Source organism: Diospyros lotus, chromosome 15 (assembly GCF_014633365.1).
Source record: "Diospyros lotus cultivar Yz01 chromosome 15, ASM1463336v1, whole genome shotgun sequence".
Taxonomy (NCBI): Eukaryota; Viridiplantae; Streptophyta; class Magnoliopsida; order Ericales; family Ebenaceae; genus Diospyros; species Diospyros lotus.
Genome location: NC_068352.1, coordinates 32734004 through 32750723, shown reverse-complemented (window position 1 = coordinate 32750723; position 16720 = coordinate 32734004). Strand labels below are relative to the sequence as shown.

General features: G+C 35.3%; 2 protein-coding genes across 3 annotated transcripts; one reads left to right on the top strand and one right to left on the bottom strand.

Annotated features, from left to right (window-relative positions):
- Positions 1 to 1066: 1066 nt before the first annotated feature.
- On the top strand, positions 1067 to 6567 carry LOC127791372 (uncharacterized). 2 transcript variants are annotated; one of them, XM_052321203.1, is made up of 5 exons: positions 1067 to 1317; positions 4972 to 5094; positions 5982 to 6101; positions 6337 to 6418; positions 6521 to 6567. In XM_052321203.1, exons 1-4 carry the CDS (start codon positions 1281 to 1283, stop codon positions 6399 to 6401), a joined length of 345 nt encoding a protein of 114 aa, XP_052177163.1. In that variant the 5' UTR covers positions 1067 to 1280; the 3' UTR covers positions 6402 to 6418; positions 6521 to 6567. The 2 variants fall into 2 exon arrangements, with proteins under 2 accessions (XP_052177163.1, XP_052177162.1); XM_052321202.1 differs by having other exon boundaries at positions 6337 to 6567.
- Positions 6568 to 7330: 763 nt separating this feature from the next.
- On the bottom strand, positions 7331 to 15616 carry LOC127792615 (uncharacterized). Its single transcript, XM_052323197.1, has 8 exons — positions 15404 to 15616; positions 12833 to 12888; positions 12625 to 12749; positions 11817 to 11976; positions 10526 to 10950; positions 9883 to 10389; positions 8958 to 9060; positions 7331 to 7649 (listed from the first exon to the last, which is right to left on the bottom strand). The coding sequence occupies exons 1-8, from the start codon at positions 15476 to 15478 to the stop codon at positions 7523 to 7525; spliced, it is 1578 nt and encodes a 525-aa protein (XP_052179157.1). The 5' UTR covers positions 15479 to 15616; the 3' UTR covers positions 7331 to 7522.
- Between the last annotated feature and the right edge of the window lie 1104 nt (positions 15617 to 16720).

Below are 16720 nucleotides of genomic sequence, written 5' to 3'. Positions count from 1 at the left end.
GTCACAAACTAGCGCAAGGCCAAGATTGGGCTATGGGTCATGGGCCAAGATTAGGTCAAGATGGAGTCGAATTGGGCCATGGACCAAGACGGAGCTGGGTTGGGCCAGGCTTGATTGGGTTGGTACAGTCCACAACGCAACTAAATGTTGTTGTATACAACACAATTACTACAACAAGACAAAAATAGAACAACAATACTACATATATATATATACATAAACGGTCAAATTCATATTTTTATCATTATAGTTTTACTTATTTTTTGTGTGATTATTCAAAATTTTTTGTCATTTCGATTATATTATTGAACTTAATTTTCAAGTCAATTTAACTCTCGTAGTTTGACATTTATTTCATGTGATAATCTGAACTTTTTGTTTTTTCAATTACACTCATTGGCATGTATTTTGAGTCAATTTAATTCCTATCATTTCATATGTAAAAAAAAATAATAAAATAAGATGACAAAATATACGTTACATTCTATTCATGTTAAAGTACATAGGTTAAATTAGTTTGAAAATATAGTTTTAGAACTATAATCAAAACAATAAAAAGTTTATGTTATCACATAAAAAAAATTGAAGGTACCAAAATTAAACTAAATAAAAAATACAGGTCAATAGGTATAATCAAAATAATAAAAAATTAGAGTGATTACATGAAAAAAAAATTAAAATATAAAAATAAAATATACGATTAACCCCATATATATATATAATAATAATTTATTCAGTCTTTTGGTTCTAAAACCAGGGTCGAATTGAAGATCGATTTTTTAAATCGAACCAGATTTTTTAGTTCAATTTTACCCTATTTTTCAATTCAAACCAAAATTTAAATGCCCATACAAACTTAGAACCAATAATCACATTCCAGCTAAGAAATCAGAAGAATGCCGAGGCACGTGAGCGCGGGAGAGTCGGAGACGACTTTACTGTAGGACGAAGCACAGGAGATAGAAGCTCTGGCCGACGCCCGCTAGAATGATACCGTGACAGCCAACCACCACTAATAATAATAATAATAATAATAACCACACTATTAATACGACTCTTCTCTAGCCGCCTTCTCTTCTGTAGTGATTTACTATTACTCTCTCTCAGAGTGCAAATTGAATCGATCTTGGCCTCTCAACGATCCATTTCTTTCCCCCTAATTTTCCTGCTCTTTCCGGGAAAACTTTACCAGAAGATTTTCCGGAGCGCCAAACACTGAGCTCTCGCTATGATTTAGCCTTCCTTCGACTTCTCAGGACTGTGCGTTAAAGAGGAACGCCATGGGATGTGCTGGATCGTCGGAGAGCAGAGGAGATGGTGAGTTTGCCGCTATTCCGCGCCGCGGTTCTCTTAATTACTTTACTCGAATTTAGGCGTTTGTCTTTGATTATCAAAGTTTAGGCACATCATCCGGTAAAGTGTGTTCGGACATTGTCTCTGATTGTCAGATGTTTATGCGGTTAGTTATGTTTATATTTTAGCATAGCAGGAATTATCTTTGGATTTGCTATGTTTGCGTAGCTTAGATTGGATTACGGGAGCTTAGAATATTGGCATCTATACTATATGGATACATCTACTTAATTTGTATTGTTGTGATATCATCTAAAACTTGATGCTTCGGGTTAGTATGTTACTTCCAGATTATTGTTCAGAGAATCCATGCTCAATTAGGCTTTGGGCCTAGTCAGCTGAAATTATTTTGTGGAAAATCTGGGATAAAATTACTGAATTAGCCTGTTCAGTATTTCTATCAGTTCCTAAGATCTTCTCTCTTCTGACGAGGGCAGTAATTTAGAAATTCAACCAAAATTGGTTGAGTTTGGCGTAATGACTTAGGAAACTTGAACCAAGTTTGGCTGCTACTGTTAGGCATGGGCAGCAGTGAGAAGGACAGTTAAAATTAGGTTTGGAATGTGAATGTGGTAGGTCAATATTTCTGATAGAATCATGACACTGCGGTCAATTGCAATGGTGTCCTGTGGCTAATTTTTTCTAGCTCGACTACTTCCAGATTTTGCATCAGTTTGTACTACGAATGTTTATACTCAGGGGCTGGGGCAATGGATTGGTAAGGCTTTGCTTTCATGCTACTTTGGAGAATGACCCGCAAGCATGTATTCCCTTGGATCATTGACAATATCTTATTTGAATATTAAGGTTGCGTTGTTTTCAATTTTCAGTTTTGAATTTATTTTTATTTATGTTTTGAGATTTTTGAAGACGTGTATTTTTTATCATTCTTAAAAATTGTTTCTTAAAATAGAAAACTAAAAAACACGTTTACTTTATAATTTTTAAAAAAATATTTTATAATATTTTATTTAATAAATTTAATTATTAAATAATAAAATTAACTCTTTTTTAATGAAATTCTACTATTAAAATAAAATAATAATTATGATTAATGAATTACTCACATCAGTGTTCTAAAAGGCGCTAGGCGCTAGTCGGGCGCCAGGCTGGGGCCTAGCACCTAGGCGGGGCCTAGGAAAACTGTTATTCTTTTTTATTTTTTAATTTTGTGATGTAATTTGATGTTATTTTCAATTAAATCAAAGTTGAAAAACATTAATAATGCAACATAAATCAATAATAATACAACAATAATGGAATGACATTAAATTTTTAAAAACATTAATAATAATAATTAATAAATATTTAAATAAGTGAATAACAAATAATCAAATATTAACATAAATCCTAAATTAAATAACAAAAAGAAAACAAAAGAGGCAACACACAACAGCAAGCAGCACGAGAGAGAAGGGGAAATCGGAGGCGACTCTACAACTAGTGTGTGAACACAAGAGAGAAGGGGAAATCAGTGTTGCTGCTTGCTTACTGCTTACCGGAGGCGACTCTACAACCGGTGTGCGAACACGAGAGAGAAGGGGAAATCGATGGCAGTGCGCGAGCACAAGAGAGGCGACTCTGCAACTGCAAGAGACGGTGGCGGTGCGCGTGAGAGAGAAGGGGTAACGGGTAAGGGGAAACAAAAACTCTAATAAATTTATACTAAATCGATTCACGCGGCCCAGGCAGCCGATTAGGCCATAATCGACCAGGCGGTCACGCGGCTAGACGCCCGCCTTGGCCGCCTAGGCGCCGCCCGGTACCGATTAGCCGGGCCGGCGCCTAAGGTGGTCGATTTGGCCATAATCGCGGTGGCCAGCAGCCGCCTAGCACCTCGGCGCTGCCTAGGCCGCGTTTTAGTTCACTGACTCACATACATCTTACCGATAATTTATATTAAATATTATTATACATAATATGTATAATATACTTAATAATATAGTATATGTTATCCTATATTTTTAATTATAATATAGATATACTATATTTTTAAAATTTTAAATAAATATATAATTTTATTTTCAAAATTTAAGAATAATTTTTTTTTCTTTTTTTCTCTTTTCTTCTTCTATTCTCTTCGGCGCCCTGCATCTTCTCTATCACTGATGACCACCACCAACCAAAGATTCACACAATCAAAGCCTATCATTAGACACTCCAAGCCAATGGGATTAACATATACAAAAATGGACCAAATTTAACAGATGAATTTTCGTAAATCTAATTTTTAATTTTCGACCACAAGTGAAAAATACACTGCCAGTCGCCACTGGCCATCGCAGCCGATGATTTTTGGTGATTAGAGGCAACCACCTGACACCCAATGGCTCATTGACCAACATATCCAAATATCAGCAAGATCTAACAGATCTCCTTAGATCTAAGCTTAAACGTTCGACTAAACTACACTCGCCCATATACGCATTGTCAATCGCCACCGACCATCGTGGCCGGTGGTTTCCGGCTATCAAAGGCAACTACCTGACACCCAAGGGTCCATCAACCAACATATCCAAAAATCAACAAGAGAAGGAAAAGGAGAAAGGAGACAAAATCAGCAAGATCGAAGGGTAAGAAGCCGTCGACGGCGGCTCATGGCGGTGGCGGGCGCAATTGACGGCCGAGGGTTGAGAAGGAAGGGAATAAAGGAGAAAAGAGAGAAGAGAAGAGAGAGTGACGAGAGATGTGTGCGAGATTGGGTGAGGGGGTGTTTTTTGCGTTTTGGTGTTTTCAGCGTGTTTTGGCTGAAAACACCCAAAACTTGGATTTCCTTTACAAATATTTTTTTTGTTTCCAAAAATGCATTTTTGAAAATAGTAAAGTAAATGTGTTTTCAATATTTTGAAAAACTAAAAACTCAAAACGGGCAAAAAAACAATAAAGAGAATGCAACCTAAGTTTCTGCATTTGGTTTAGATAGTTGTGGCAAAACTTAACTCTTCTTTCTTATGAAAAAGCTTGTATTATGTATCATCATAATAATAATAAGCAAGTAAATAAAAAAAAAAAAGCATCAAGAAAGTGAGAATTCATCACATAGCTGGACCTATTTGGTCAGCCATTTAGAGTATCTATTTCAGCTGTTGGTTTTACCGTGACTGGGTTAAACGATTTAAATGTGAAACCTTTTGAAGTCACAATTCTTTTTCATGTGCTAAATCTATAAGAATAATTTGTCAACATATATGAATTGTTATGATCCTTTGTCTTTTCAAAGTTCCTTCATGTCTTTCCTCTTAACCTTGGCTTCTTAGCACACCCATCTCTCTCTGTCTCTCTCTCTCTATCACACACACACACACACAGGCGCTAATGCATAATGAAAAATTCAGTTTCATGAATAGAAAAGCAATTGGGAATATGGAAGTGGAGCAAATCATTCCCTCTTTTTTCAGTGTGTTTTGATTATCATCTTTTTTTTTTTTTTTTTTAAGAATATTGAACTTGTTTTTCAGAATTTATAGGTGAATAGGAAATTCATAATGCATTTCCTTGATTAGTTCTGTCTATTGTACTGATGGAGCTGGATTATGGCTGAACTGAATCTTGACTAAACTACTCTTGCTTTAGTGATCATGTGCTAATCCATGGGTGGGAATTAAATTATCATCACAGGCACAGTGAAGAAGATCCAAAAGCCAAAACCTTGGAAGCATTCACCACAGATAACAAAGACTCAACTTATGCAAATGCGTGAGGAATTTTGGGACACTGCACCTCACTATGGTGGAAGGAAAGGTATTGAATGTAAATTACCTAAACATTGTTTGGGAGTTCTTACAGAGACCGATGTGTTGAAATAACCTTCAAATTTTAAATTGATTGGGATTATTTTATCTCATCTAATAAGATTAATCTGATGAAGGAATGGTCTCTCAAATAATCCTTATCAAATGATGATTCTAATTAGGGAATTAGGATAAGTTGGGAAATATAGTCCTGCCAAATTGTGATTTGGTACCTATAAATAGGGCAACCTTGGTTCAATTGTTGATTGACCACTTATAATATGTGGAGAGATATATCCAGATTATTGTGGTTGTGTGTCATGTGTTCCATAGCTTAATAACCAAAGCCCCGGTGTGTGGCATGACCAATTATCTGAAATCATGAGGTTAGTTTGTTTTGACTAATGGAATATCCCCTTGTGATGGGATTGTGGACCTAAGTTGTTGAACTGAATCACATTAATTTTTTGTCATTATTTTCTCATTGATTTATGTGTTTATTTTCTTGATTTGCATTATTTGATCCCAACACAATGTTACTTCACTTTTCTAGAAAATGTAATCGAGTAATACATGCCAACACCTATATGTAATCCTTTCAGAGGAAGGACTATGGGAGGTGTGCAAAAACTTCAGCATGTTAAAATGTAGGAGAGACAAGATTAAGAATCCACAAGATTGTGTTGGGTGGTTAGACTAGTTTGAAATGATCTTGGAATTTCATTATCTGCTGGGGAAATACCATATCTGAACATAATATGTTAATAGCACATGGAAAATTGATTCCCCCAAGAAAAATGTTTCATTCAGCAGCATACGAACTCTCTCTTTGATTGCACATGGCACATCAACAAGTATAGAAAATCTGAAAATAATTACCATTCTTGTTTGCACTAGAAATATGGGATGCACTTCGTGCTGCTGCTGAAGCTGATCTAACACTTGCCCAAGCAATTGTGGACAGCGCAGGGGTCATCTTGCAAAGTGCTGATTTGACAGTATGTTATGATGAAAGAGGTATTTATGTGGTGCTTCGCGCTCTACTTATTTACCGTTCATATTCTTTTGTGGTGAATATTCTCCCAGTCTCCTAGCCAGCCAAAAGAATTTTCTGCTAAGAACTAATGTAGTCATGATTCTGCACTAAACTTTTGGAATCTTGTAATTGAAATTTTTGTATTTCGACTTCCTCACTTGTTCTACATTATTCGGTTGAATGCACACAAAATGGCTTAAACAAATCTTTTTGCAGGTGCAAAATATGAACTACCAAATTATGTTTTGAGTGAGCCAACGAACTTGGTTCGAGACACCTGATAACTGAATGCATATTGGTAGTTGCTTTTGTAAGCCCAAATGTATATCACGTGTATCATTCTACTCAAGCGGTTGATTGATAGGGATCTGGTTCTCCTTTTGATTTTGGAAACTTGCAGTAGTTTCTTATGCTACCTGGGAAGCATCGGCTTTTGCTATTTCTGCATTTTGTTCTTCAGCTTGCAGCTAATCTCGTCGATTGAGAGCATTCTTTTGGTTGATCAGAAAGTAGCATGACCTAGCACGAAGCTGGTAAAAATGGTTAATTCTCAAGAATTTCTCTATTTCTCTCAGTTTTGGGACAACCAATTTGGATTCCTCACAGGTTTGAAACTGAAATTCTGGTACGGATTGATTTGGCCATAGCCACTGTTGCAGCATATATTCCCAGATGGTATACATTAAAGCAAACGCAAATGTTTTTAAGAGATTATTCAAATTTGCTGCCATATGTATTTGTTGAGCGCAATCGCCCGTTCTAAACCTTGTGATCATGAAATATATTTGGCTAAATCTATATTTTTGTTTTATTTTTATTTTTATGTATTTTTATAATTATTTAAAATTTTTATTATTTTAATTACATCACTAAACTTATTTTTTAAATTAACTTTTATACTTTTAACTCTTTTTTATTATAATTTCTTTTTTTATTATTTTAATTACATTTGTGTATAAAATTTTAAATTAATTTAGCTCATTTTTATGTATAAAAAAATAATAAAATAATAAAATACACATTTTATGTTAAAATGTAAAAATTAAATAAATTTAAAAATATAATCAAAATAATAAAAAATTCAAGTTGTTACATAAAAAAATTATAATATAAGAATTAAATTGAATTAAAAATGCAAATTCAGTGATATAATTGAAATAATAAAAAAATTAAGTGATCATAAAAAAAAAAACATAAAAATTTAAGGACATTTATAAATTTAGCCAATATATATTTTCATAAAATTGGACAAGCAAGTAAAGCAGCTGCTCCAATCAATTTCAACAATAACCCAAAAAGTAACATATCCAGACAAAACCAACCAATAGAAGCAGCCTCATAATAACTAGGGAGACACAAAGAAAAAGGTCAAAAAGAAGGGGGGCGGATGGGGTGGGGGTATTTAAACCCTCCTGAAGAATGACATTATATTTCCTTGTTTGGGGTCCTTGGGGTTTCCTGCCTTCTTATTTCCTGCTTTAGATGGGGCCGTGGTCCCCACAGCTGGTGACTTCTTAGTTGCCTCTGGCCTGTATCATAAACCAACCGGTGCCAGTGTAAAATTTTGACAAGCAGAACAACTGTATCGACAAATAGGTTATGCAACATAAAGCACGATAAACTAACAAAGAATGAAATTAATAAAAATTATACCATTATGCTTCCTATTACTGCGCAGGCAATAAAATGGGCGATTAAATCCAATCTCCAATCTAGAAAGGACAAATTACCGAGGTATATTGGCTCTAATTTATGGTGTTTTTTTTTTTTTTTCCGCCAAGTAAATGACGGTGCTATTTTACTTAGTTGTTAAGGCCTCTTAACTCTTTTAGGGTCACCATATAAACAAGTATTGTCTTGTCTTTCAATTGGTTTTATTTACTGACTACAGTCATCTCTCTCGAAAATGTTCATCTTTCCCAATTTAACCCCCCAAAAGAACATTAGTCATCAAGGTTGATAAAAATGGTCCATGGGGCATGCATTTCTTAAGAAGTTCATAAAGCTATTTTCATGGCTCAAAGAACCCTCGGCTAACTGGCATTCCAAAAGCAGGAAGCAGTTCCTCATCCCTCCTCTCAGGAAATTTTTCAAGAGTGATGGATGGAGGATAAATACCCTGCCAAGGCAGCACGTGGCCCAGTCTTGAAGTGACACGTGTCCCTTCTGTCAAGTAGCCACATGTCACCATGCCCTTCTCTTTGGCTAGCACAGGCATGGGCTCAGGAATGAACCAAGAAGTAGGGGCCATACACTAAGTAAGGCCATATCCAACCCCGAGTCACATCACAAGAGATGGGTCAACAAAAATCATGCTTGAGCCATCCTAGATCAGGCTGTATAAGCTCGATAACTCTATAGGTAACAGGGGTTCTCAAGATCTTAACTTGCTTACAGTCTTTTCATGCTCATTCTCTAGAATCTGAACAATAGCTCGATCATTGGAGTTTTCCCTAAAGGATATAAGTCCCATGCTTACAGGAATTGACAGGTGGTGATTTGGGTCTCAATGCCCAACAACATCAAAGAGCACGATGAATGTCTTGGAGACGTGCGCACGCACGCACGCGCGTACATCCATAATATAAAGAAATAGAAACTCTAATCATTTTCTTAACCTAGGATTCCAAATTCTTCTGATCACAGATCTACAAGGAACAAGAAATTAAGAACCAAATATCATAGAACCGAAAATGATCCTTAGACCAATTAATTTTTTTGCATCAACTTTAAGGAGATAATGCCAGTTTAGGGTGTGAAAACGTATCCTGAGTAATATAAAGTAAAAATATATTTATCTCATATTCATTAAAAAAGTTAATTGCTAAAGCACTTACCTGTTTCCACTGATGTTATTTGAGGGCGGCTTATCTTCTTTCTTGACCGTGTTACCATCTGCTTTGGCCTCTGTCTCTTGGCCCTCCCAAACAACCTTCGTTACTGAGGCATAACGTGAAAAAATAAATTAACATAAAAAACAAAAAAAAGCAGATTCATAAAAAAGTTAGGTACTCAGTTAACAGAGCACCTTCCTCTGGAGAAGAAGGTTCATTCGGAGTTGCCAAGAGCATCTACGTAAAGATTGTCACAACCTAGATGAATTAGGAAGTTATTTTTATTTACAGTTATGAATTAGGAGTAGCTGAGTATTATTTACAGTTAATTGACACTTATGGAGCAGTGGGGAAGTAGTGGAGTAGTGATAACTGCTGTAAAATAACTGCCAGATAGCTTTATATATAATCTATGCCACTGTTCCGAGAATCATATCAGAATTATTAGAATATCATAACTGAGTTTCTTTCTTAATCTCAATTCTCTCCCTGTTTTCTATTTGTTTGCCCCTACAATTCTGTCAGTTTCTCCCTCATTTTTGTCTGTTTCTCCCTATTATTCTGCATGTTTCTTCCTCAATTCATTCTAGTTCTCCCTCACTCTCAATTCTATCTTCAAGGAAAACCTTAGTTAGGACTAGGATCCTGACAAAGATATGTTAATCTAAATAACAATATACTACAAATATGTTTTAGTCATTTAGCCAGTGCACCTGTAAACCATATAACATTTGTCAAGATCTCTAGGATAATAAAAACGTATTCAAGAGTGTAGCTCAGATAAAGGAGTTCATTTAATAGGAAGCATTATAATAAGGACCACTAATAGTATAACTCTCTTTCATCACTAGCATAACAAAAGAAATTATGCAGGGAATGAGACTTCTCACAATAGAAAAGTTCAATAAGCCAGGCCTCTTGCACGTACCTTCTCTCCCGCGCTCATCAATCTCAGTCTTCAATACTTTTCTCCTCTTAGGTGAAGTTGAAGGAGCATCATTCACTTTGTCCAGTGATTTTATATTATTTTCAGGATTGTGAACGTTGTCTGAAGGGGAAACCTCAGAAGTCTTGCCTTTGCTGACAATGGATGAATCTTCCCTTGATGGTTCTTTAGACTTCTGAGATACATTATCTTCCTTCACATTCAGTTTGTTATCTTTTTCTCTGCCAGTAGCCAAATTATTCTTCTCCGGACTTGAGGATTTAATACTCTCTTTATTCAGAAAAGATTGCCTTTTGGGGGGATCTGGCGATGCTAGATTTACAGCATCTTTATATTCAGCTTCTTCGTCTGAGAAATCCAACACAACCCTTCTCTTTCTACTGCCTTCACCATTGGATGCTCTCTTCAAGTTAACACGCAGGCCATCATCATCATCACTACTTATAGCCTCTGTTGCTTCTTGAGCATATATTTGAGCTTCTGCACTAGCTAATAACACATTGAAAAAGTTAAAATGTGAAGACAAAAATTACTTGATGGTAAGACTTGGTGGAAAAACACTTTCATTTAATTAAGCATCAAGTAAATCATCTCTTTAACCAAACAAGATGAGATGGAAACCAACCAGTGGCGTCTGAAACAGTATTATTAGCTTCTTTGGTGGTGCTGCCAGGCTTCAACTTTATGGATGCCCGATCCCACATATTTGCTAATGAGCCCCCATTTCCTGAAGTGTTCTTATCCTTATGGGCTTTCTTTTTGTTAGCAGGCAATTGAGGAACTTTTTCTTTTTCAGGAGGTCTCTCTTGACCTCCTGTAATATGACTCTCAGTTTTAACATCTTTTACCACATTGGGAGACACTACACTGACCTTGGGGCTTGATTGTTGGACTTTCTTCTGCTGAGAATGAGAGGTAGCCACATTTTGATTTGTTGAATTACTTCTGCTCAACCCTGTCAGCCCTGAAGTCTTGGGTTGTGGAGCTGCAGTGCTGAGAGCTGTTCCATCAACATTGCGCTTGACGAAAAAATTTGAAATTCCACAGAACCTGAAATAATGATGCTGCGAGCATCAGGAAAGGAGCAAGGTATGGTATATTTAAACTTCTTATAGAGATAAACAAAAGGATTTACATATGGTGTTTATAGATTTAGAAAAAAGCTTATGCATAGTCTCCACAGAGATCTTATGGAGTATTTTAGAGAGAAAAAGGAGTCTGAATTACTTTATAAAGGTTATTAAAGCCATGTACCATGGATTAAAAACACTTGTCAAAACATGTGGAGGAGATACTAAGACTTTTCCGATTACAATTGGATTATATCAAGGACCTACAATACCTCTTTTCCCTGCTAATACATGAACTCACTGAACATAACCAGACAGAGGTGCCTTAGCATATGCTAGTTGCAGATGACACTGAGTTGGTGGATGAGATCAAATAAGGCGTGAAGCTTGAAATATGAAGGAACACTTAAAGTGCATTTGGGTAGGGTCATTTGGATTTCCCTTTTTTAAGATAAACTGATCATTTGGGATTTGAAATTCCAAATCCATTGTTTAGATGCAAATATTGTTGGAAGCATTTGGATTTGGATCCAAATCTACCCTAAATTTGAACCCAAGAAATAGAAGGATTTCAAATGACACCTCCATGGGTGTTATTTCAATGATAGAATTTGAAATACAAGCATTTGCATTTCAAATTATAAATTTCAAATGACACCATTTGAAATCCCTCTATCCAAACACAAGATGGAATGAAACAAGTACTGAATAATTGAGAAATAGTAAAATCAAGAAAAACTTAATGCCTGAAAAAAAAAAAAGGCAGTTCCATGATGTCGATGTAATCATCAACATGCACATCACCTACCCAATGATAAATTGAACTTAAAGGTTCAACAAGTGGACCTGTTATCTCGCAAGCAATTGTCAATTGTGGGGGGCTGCCTACATAGTTCTTCTGCTTGCACAAATTCAGCATTCCAAAGTGCTGCCGGATCCTTTGGGATGCAAGCTTGCACACTATACACCTGAACCGAGCAATTGCCATCAAATTCTTTTTTGGCTTCTGTAAAAAAAGTCAAGATAAGACAATCCCAAATCAACAATTCTTCCTGTAGGCAACAGGATTATCAATTACTCTTGGACTCAAAAAACAAATATCACCAACTAGTGATACAGAGATTTTTCAGGAAAAAGTCATCATCCATATTTTCTTGAAGAGAAGTAATAATATATAGACTTCTACCAGGTATATGCTGGAGCATGAAAACTGGTAGGTTTCAGTATGGTAGCCTTGATTAAGACAAAGGACAACCTGGTAAAGCACAGAATCCCTATATATGTTTGAGTAAGAAATAACTAAACTTCACAAATCTATATGTTATGATTTTACAATATTTCGACCTTAAATAAAACATTCTCAAGCTGTATGCCATTTAGATTTCTTAAAGCTTGTGTTTTCACATATGAACAATATTTGAAAAATTATAGTACTGTCCATGCTCCATGAAGCAAAAACTGATAAGCTGGTTCTAATCAAAATCAGAAGATTAGCAGTCAGAAAGCTAAAGAATTAGGCTCAAAATAGTGAGAAGACATCAACTACGATGTTAGGCATTTGCCTCAGCATAATATTCCAGAAAATGGAAATGTGAACATAATGATAAATTACAATTGAAAGGCATGAACGTCATAACCATATAGAATTTCTGACCTTCAAGTTTTGGCCCACAAACAAGCCTTATATGGTAGACCGAAGGATTATTCTTCAACCAGCCAGACAACGTATAGACTATTTCCAACCCATTTCCATGTTTTTCAACAAATGCTTGAAGCATCCTATACACCAAAACCAGCAACATAATTAGTTGGGGAAGACAAACAGTCAAATTTACATAAGTATTTCTTATATGAGCTTTTACCTCTTTGAAGCATTCGATGACAGCAAAAAGTTACGACTCAGCCACTTGTAGGAAACCTAAAGAGAGCCATCAACCCAAGATTTATTAAATCAATAGATTCTAAGCACTAGTTATTCATGAAAAATGGCTTAAATTAAATTTCAGTTGAAAAAAAGGTATTGAGAATCTGAGAAATGATAAAGAAAAGGCAGAATGACAATCTGAAGTGGAAGACCCACCAAATAGGTAAACAAAATAAAGCCGGGAAATAAGAAATCAGTTAGGCCTAAAATAAAGTAAAATAAACATATAATCAGAAGAGTTCCTATCCACAAGACAAGAAGAGGAAATTAAAATTTTCAACCCAACTGAAAGTCATCATGAGTTTATCTCTGCATTGTCCAATTTACATGCTAGATAGTCCAATATCATTGTAATTACAACAAATACAAGGGGGGGAAAAAACATCATAACAGACAAGTACTGACCAAATAAGATAGAGGTTTGGCAGTGTAGGAGATGGAGGGCATGAACTAAAAAAACAATATTTTTCCTTGATACAAGAAGCAAATAAAAAATGTCCAGTGTGATCCTAGTTTTACATACTTAGGCTTCTTAAGTAGATGTTCAGAAAGAGTAGCCTTCCTATTACTATTCAGTGTCATACTCACCATCAAAACCAAGTATAGCAAAGAGGGGCAGAAAAAGGATACAATTCTTCTGGTTAAGCCTATCATGAGCCAACACTAAACCCAATATGATAAGATTCATCATGCAAGGGCAATCAGACAGCAACCTTACCTCCCCCTAGCGAGAAAAAGAAAAAAGGTTTATCAAAATGCAAATTGTTGGTCAATTAAAAATTACCACGTCTTAAAAAAAAAAATATTTGTGGCAAATATTATATTGCTACATCTTTTCAAAGTTAAGCAGCCTCCAAATGGCATAGCTTTAAACAATCAAATTGAGCCGCCTACTGGAAAGACCCACAAGATATTTCATCCAATCAAATATAGCCACATCTCTACAAGTGTTTTTTATTGACTATTGTCTCATATTAAATATATATATACTTATCAAATAAATATCTCTAATAATTATTATCTCTCAAATAAATTTAATTAATTAAGATGAACATTTTTTATTATCTCTTGAAAACGAATAGATGTAGTTATTCAAAAAAAAAAAACAATAAATATGATTCATTTCTTAAAATACTAGATAAAATCAAAACTTGTAATTATTCCTTAGAAATAACAAGATACCAACTTGTTATCCCATTATGTGGAGTTAGTTACATGAATTCTAGCTTTCCTTAGAAATAAGCTGAGGGATAATTATCATGAAGGCGGCTTAAACATCCATGGATTTCTTTATCCATCTCTATACATGGGGGTGACTTATATGGGAGAGGAAAAAATTCACACATGAAATTGAAGAGAGGTTCCACAAATCAAGTGGCTAAGGTCCTAAAGAACCAACTACACACATCAAGTTGACAGAGATTTCTAAATATCAATCTCAACAGCCCAAAGAACTACCATACAGATCAAGTTCAAAAGAGTTCTAAATATCAAGCTATTAAGATCTTAAAGAACAACTATGTACAACAAGCTGAGAAGAGTTATAGAGTTCAAGCTGCTAAAGACCTGAATAACTGCCTAGTTAATACAAACTATATAAATTTTGAAGATCAATTTACCGAAGCCCTGAATAACTGCATGAAATTAAAACCAGTAACCAACAGGCAACTAACTGAGGACACAATAAATTCAGGGCTTAGCCCCCCACAAAAATCAACAATGGTTCCTTTATCTCATTCATATCTGTAGAGGCAAGTAATAGTCTGGCATTAGGTCTAGTAAGACCCAGAACTCCATCTCAAGTATTATGGGGCCACTAAAATAGAAACTGAACGATGAACTCACAACTCACAGTGGTACATACAATGCCATCAACTCTACTTCTACAGCAGTCAACAGGTAGGCCACTTCTATGCCAATTTAATCTCCCGTTGTAAAAACCTACCATTAATTATATTTGATCATGACCTTCCCAAGTTAGATTTGCTTGGCTTCGTATATATTCTAGTATGGAGGCACGTGGCGTATAAAGGCATAGGTAAAACATCTATAGATAATCGTTTGGTGGCACATCTACATATTCCGTAGATTATTATCCATCGACAAATTGTCTTTAAGGTAAATGGACACGGAAAATTCTTATGAGTGTCTCCAGGCTTGGACTACAACCAGTCATCGGAATTAAACAGCGCGTGTACCAATCAAACTGCCAGTTCAGTGTTCAACAGTCAACAAGAATAACAAAATTATATAGCTATGGACCTTGCCACTTACATACTTCATCTTGCAGATAAGAAGACACAAAAACACACGGACTCGGAATTACTTGCTTGTAGTGACGCCTCAACAGCCCGTGATTAATGAATATCAAAACCAATTGCACACAATTGATAAACCAGATCAACAGTAGATAAGAGCTTGCGCAGGGAGTAATTTAGACGAATCCTGACCTAACGGACCACTTCAATACATGCAAATGGAGAGAGAGAGAGAGAGAGAAGGGGGTTACCACTTGAAGCTTGTCGGAGACAAGGGCTTGAATCTCTTCTAGGATGCCTAGGGTTTCGGTTTCGGAATCGCCCATCGTAGGAGACCAGAGCAGAGAGGGAGAGCGATGGATTGCTAGGGCAGAAAATGAATCGTAAAACTACGAACAGTCAGATTAGTTTCCCTCCGGAAAAGGGCCCGATTTTCCCGCCATTCGGGCTAATACACATGTGCTTACACCGAAGATATTATCTGGACCCGGGTGATATTCATGTTATATATTAGATTTTATATCTCATATTAATATATAAATGTATAAAATATATATATATATATTTTTTTTATAACGTAAAAAACTCAAAAGGTTGTTAATATACGATCAGAACTATCTTAATCACTTTAAACTCACGATCTGCTTGAATTTGAATTAAGCATATAGATAAATTTATAGTGACATAAAATTCAAAGTCTAATTTCTCAAATAAATATAGGCGATTGCAAGATTTGGCACAAAGACATAATCAAACTCATAAGATCGTGATATTTTAAATTTTTAAACACATCGCCTACACTACCCATATATATATATATATATATATGTATTTAATGTGTTTGTCCTTTCAATTCGCTTGAAGTTGTGAAAGTGAAATGGAATAAGTGGAAAAATAAAAATTCCTCTTTACATGTTTTAAAGAAATATATATCAATAAATAAACTTGACAAATAATAATTCTTATAAATTAAGGTGCTATGTGTAAATTTATAATAATTTTATTTAAAATTAATAATAACTTCTAGATTATTATGAAGTTTCAACAATATTATTTTGCAAGGGGCAGGATGGTCTTTTAGCAACTATCATTGGCCGTCCAAAACGACAGAGTTTTGGACCCTTGATTTGGAGGGCCAAAACAACAACCATTCCCTATCGTTTCATCAAGGCTTGTTTTATTTTTGTGTTGTTTAGCCTATTGCTGTCCCGATCGTCGATGTTGTATTTATACAATATAATCTTCGTCGTTGCTTCCCATTATTTATCCTCTACAGTGCCTCGAGATTGAGACCAATACAGCCTCCAATTTGAGTTGCCTTTTAGGGTTTGCTTTCTATTATCTACAATGATTTTGCTCTCTATATAGTTTGATTACTATGTTTTTCTCAATAGGATTTTATCACCTCTAAAATGTATATATATGGTTTTGAGACACTTTGATTAGAGAATCATTTGTTTGTACAATGAGTATCTGAAAGTGAGATTTGTACATTAAGACTGTAATAATCTATTTCGATAGTGCAATGAATTGTCATTGTCGAAGCTCAATGTGGACGTAACCTTCAT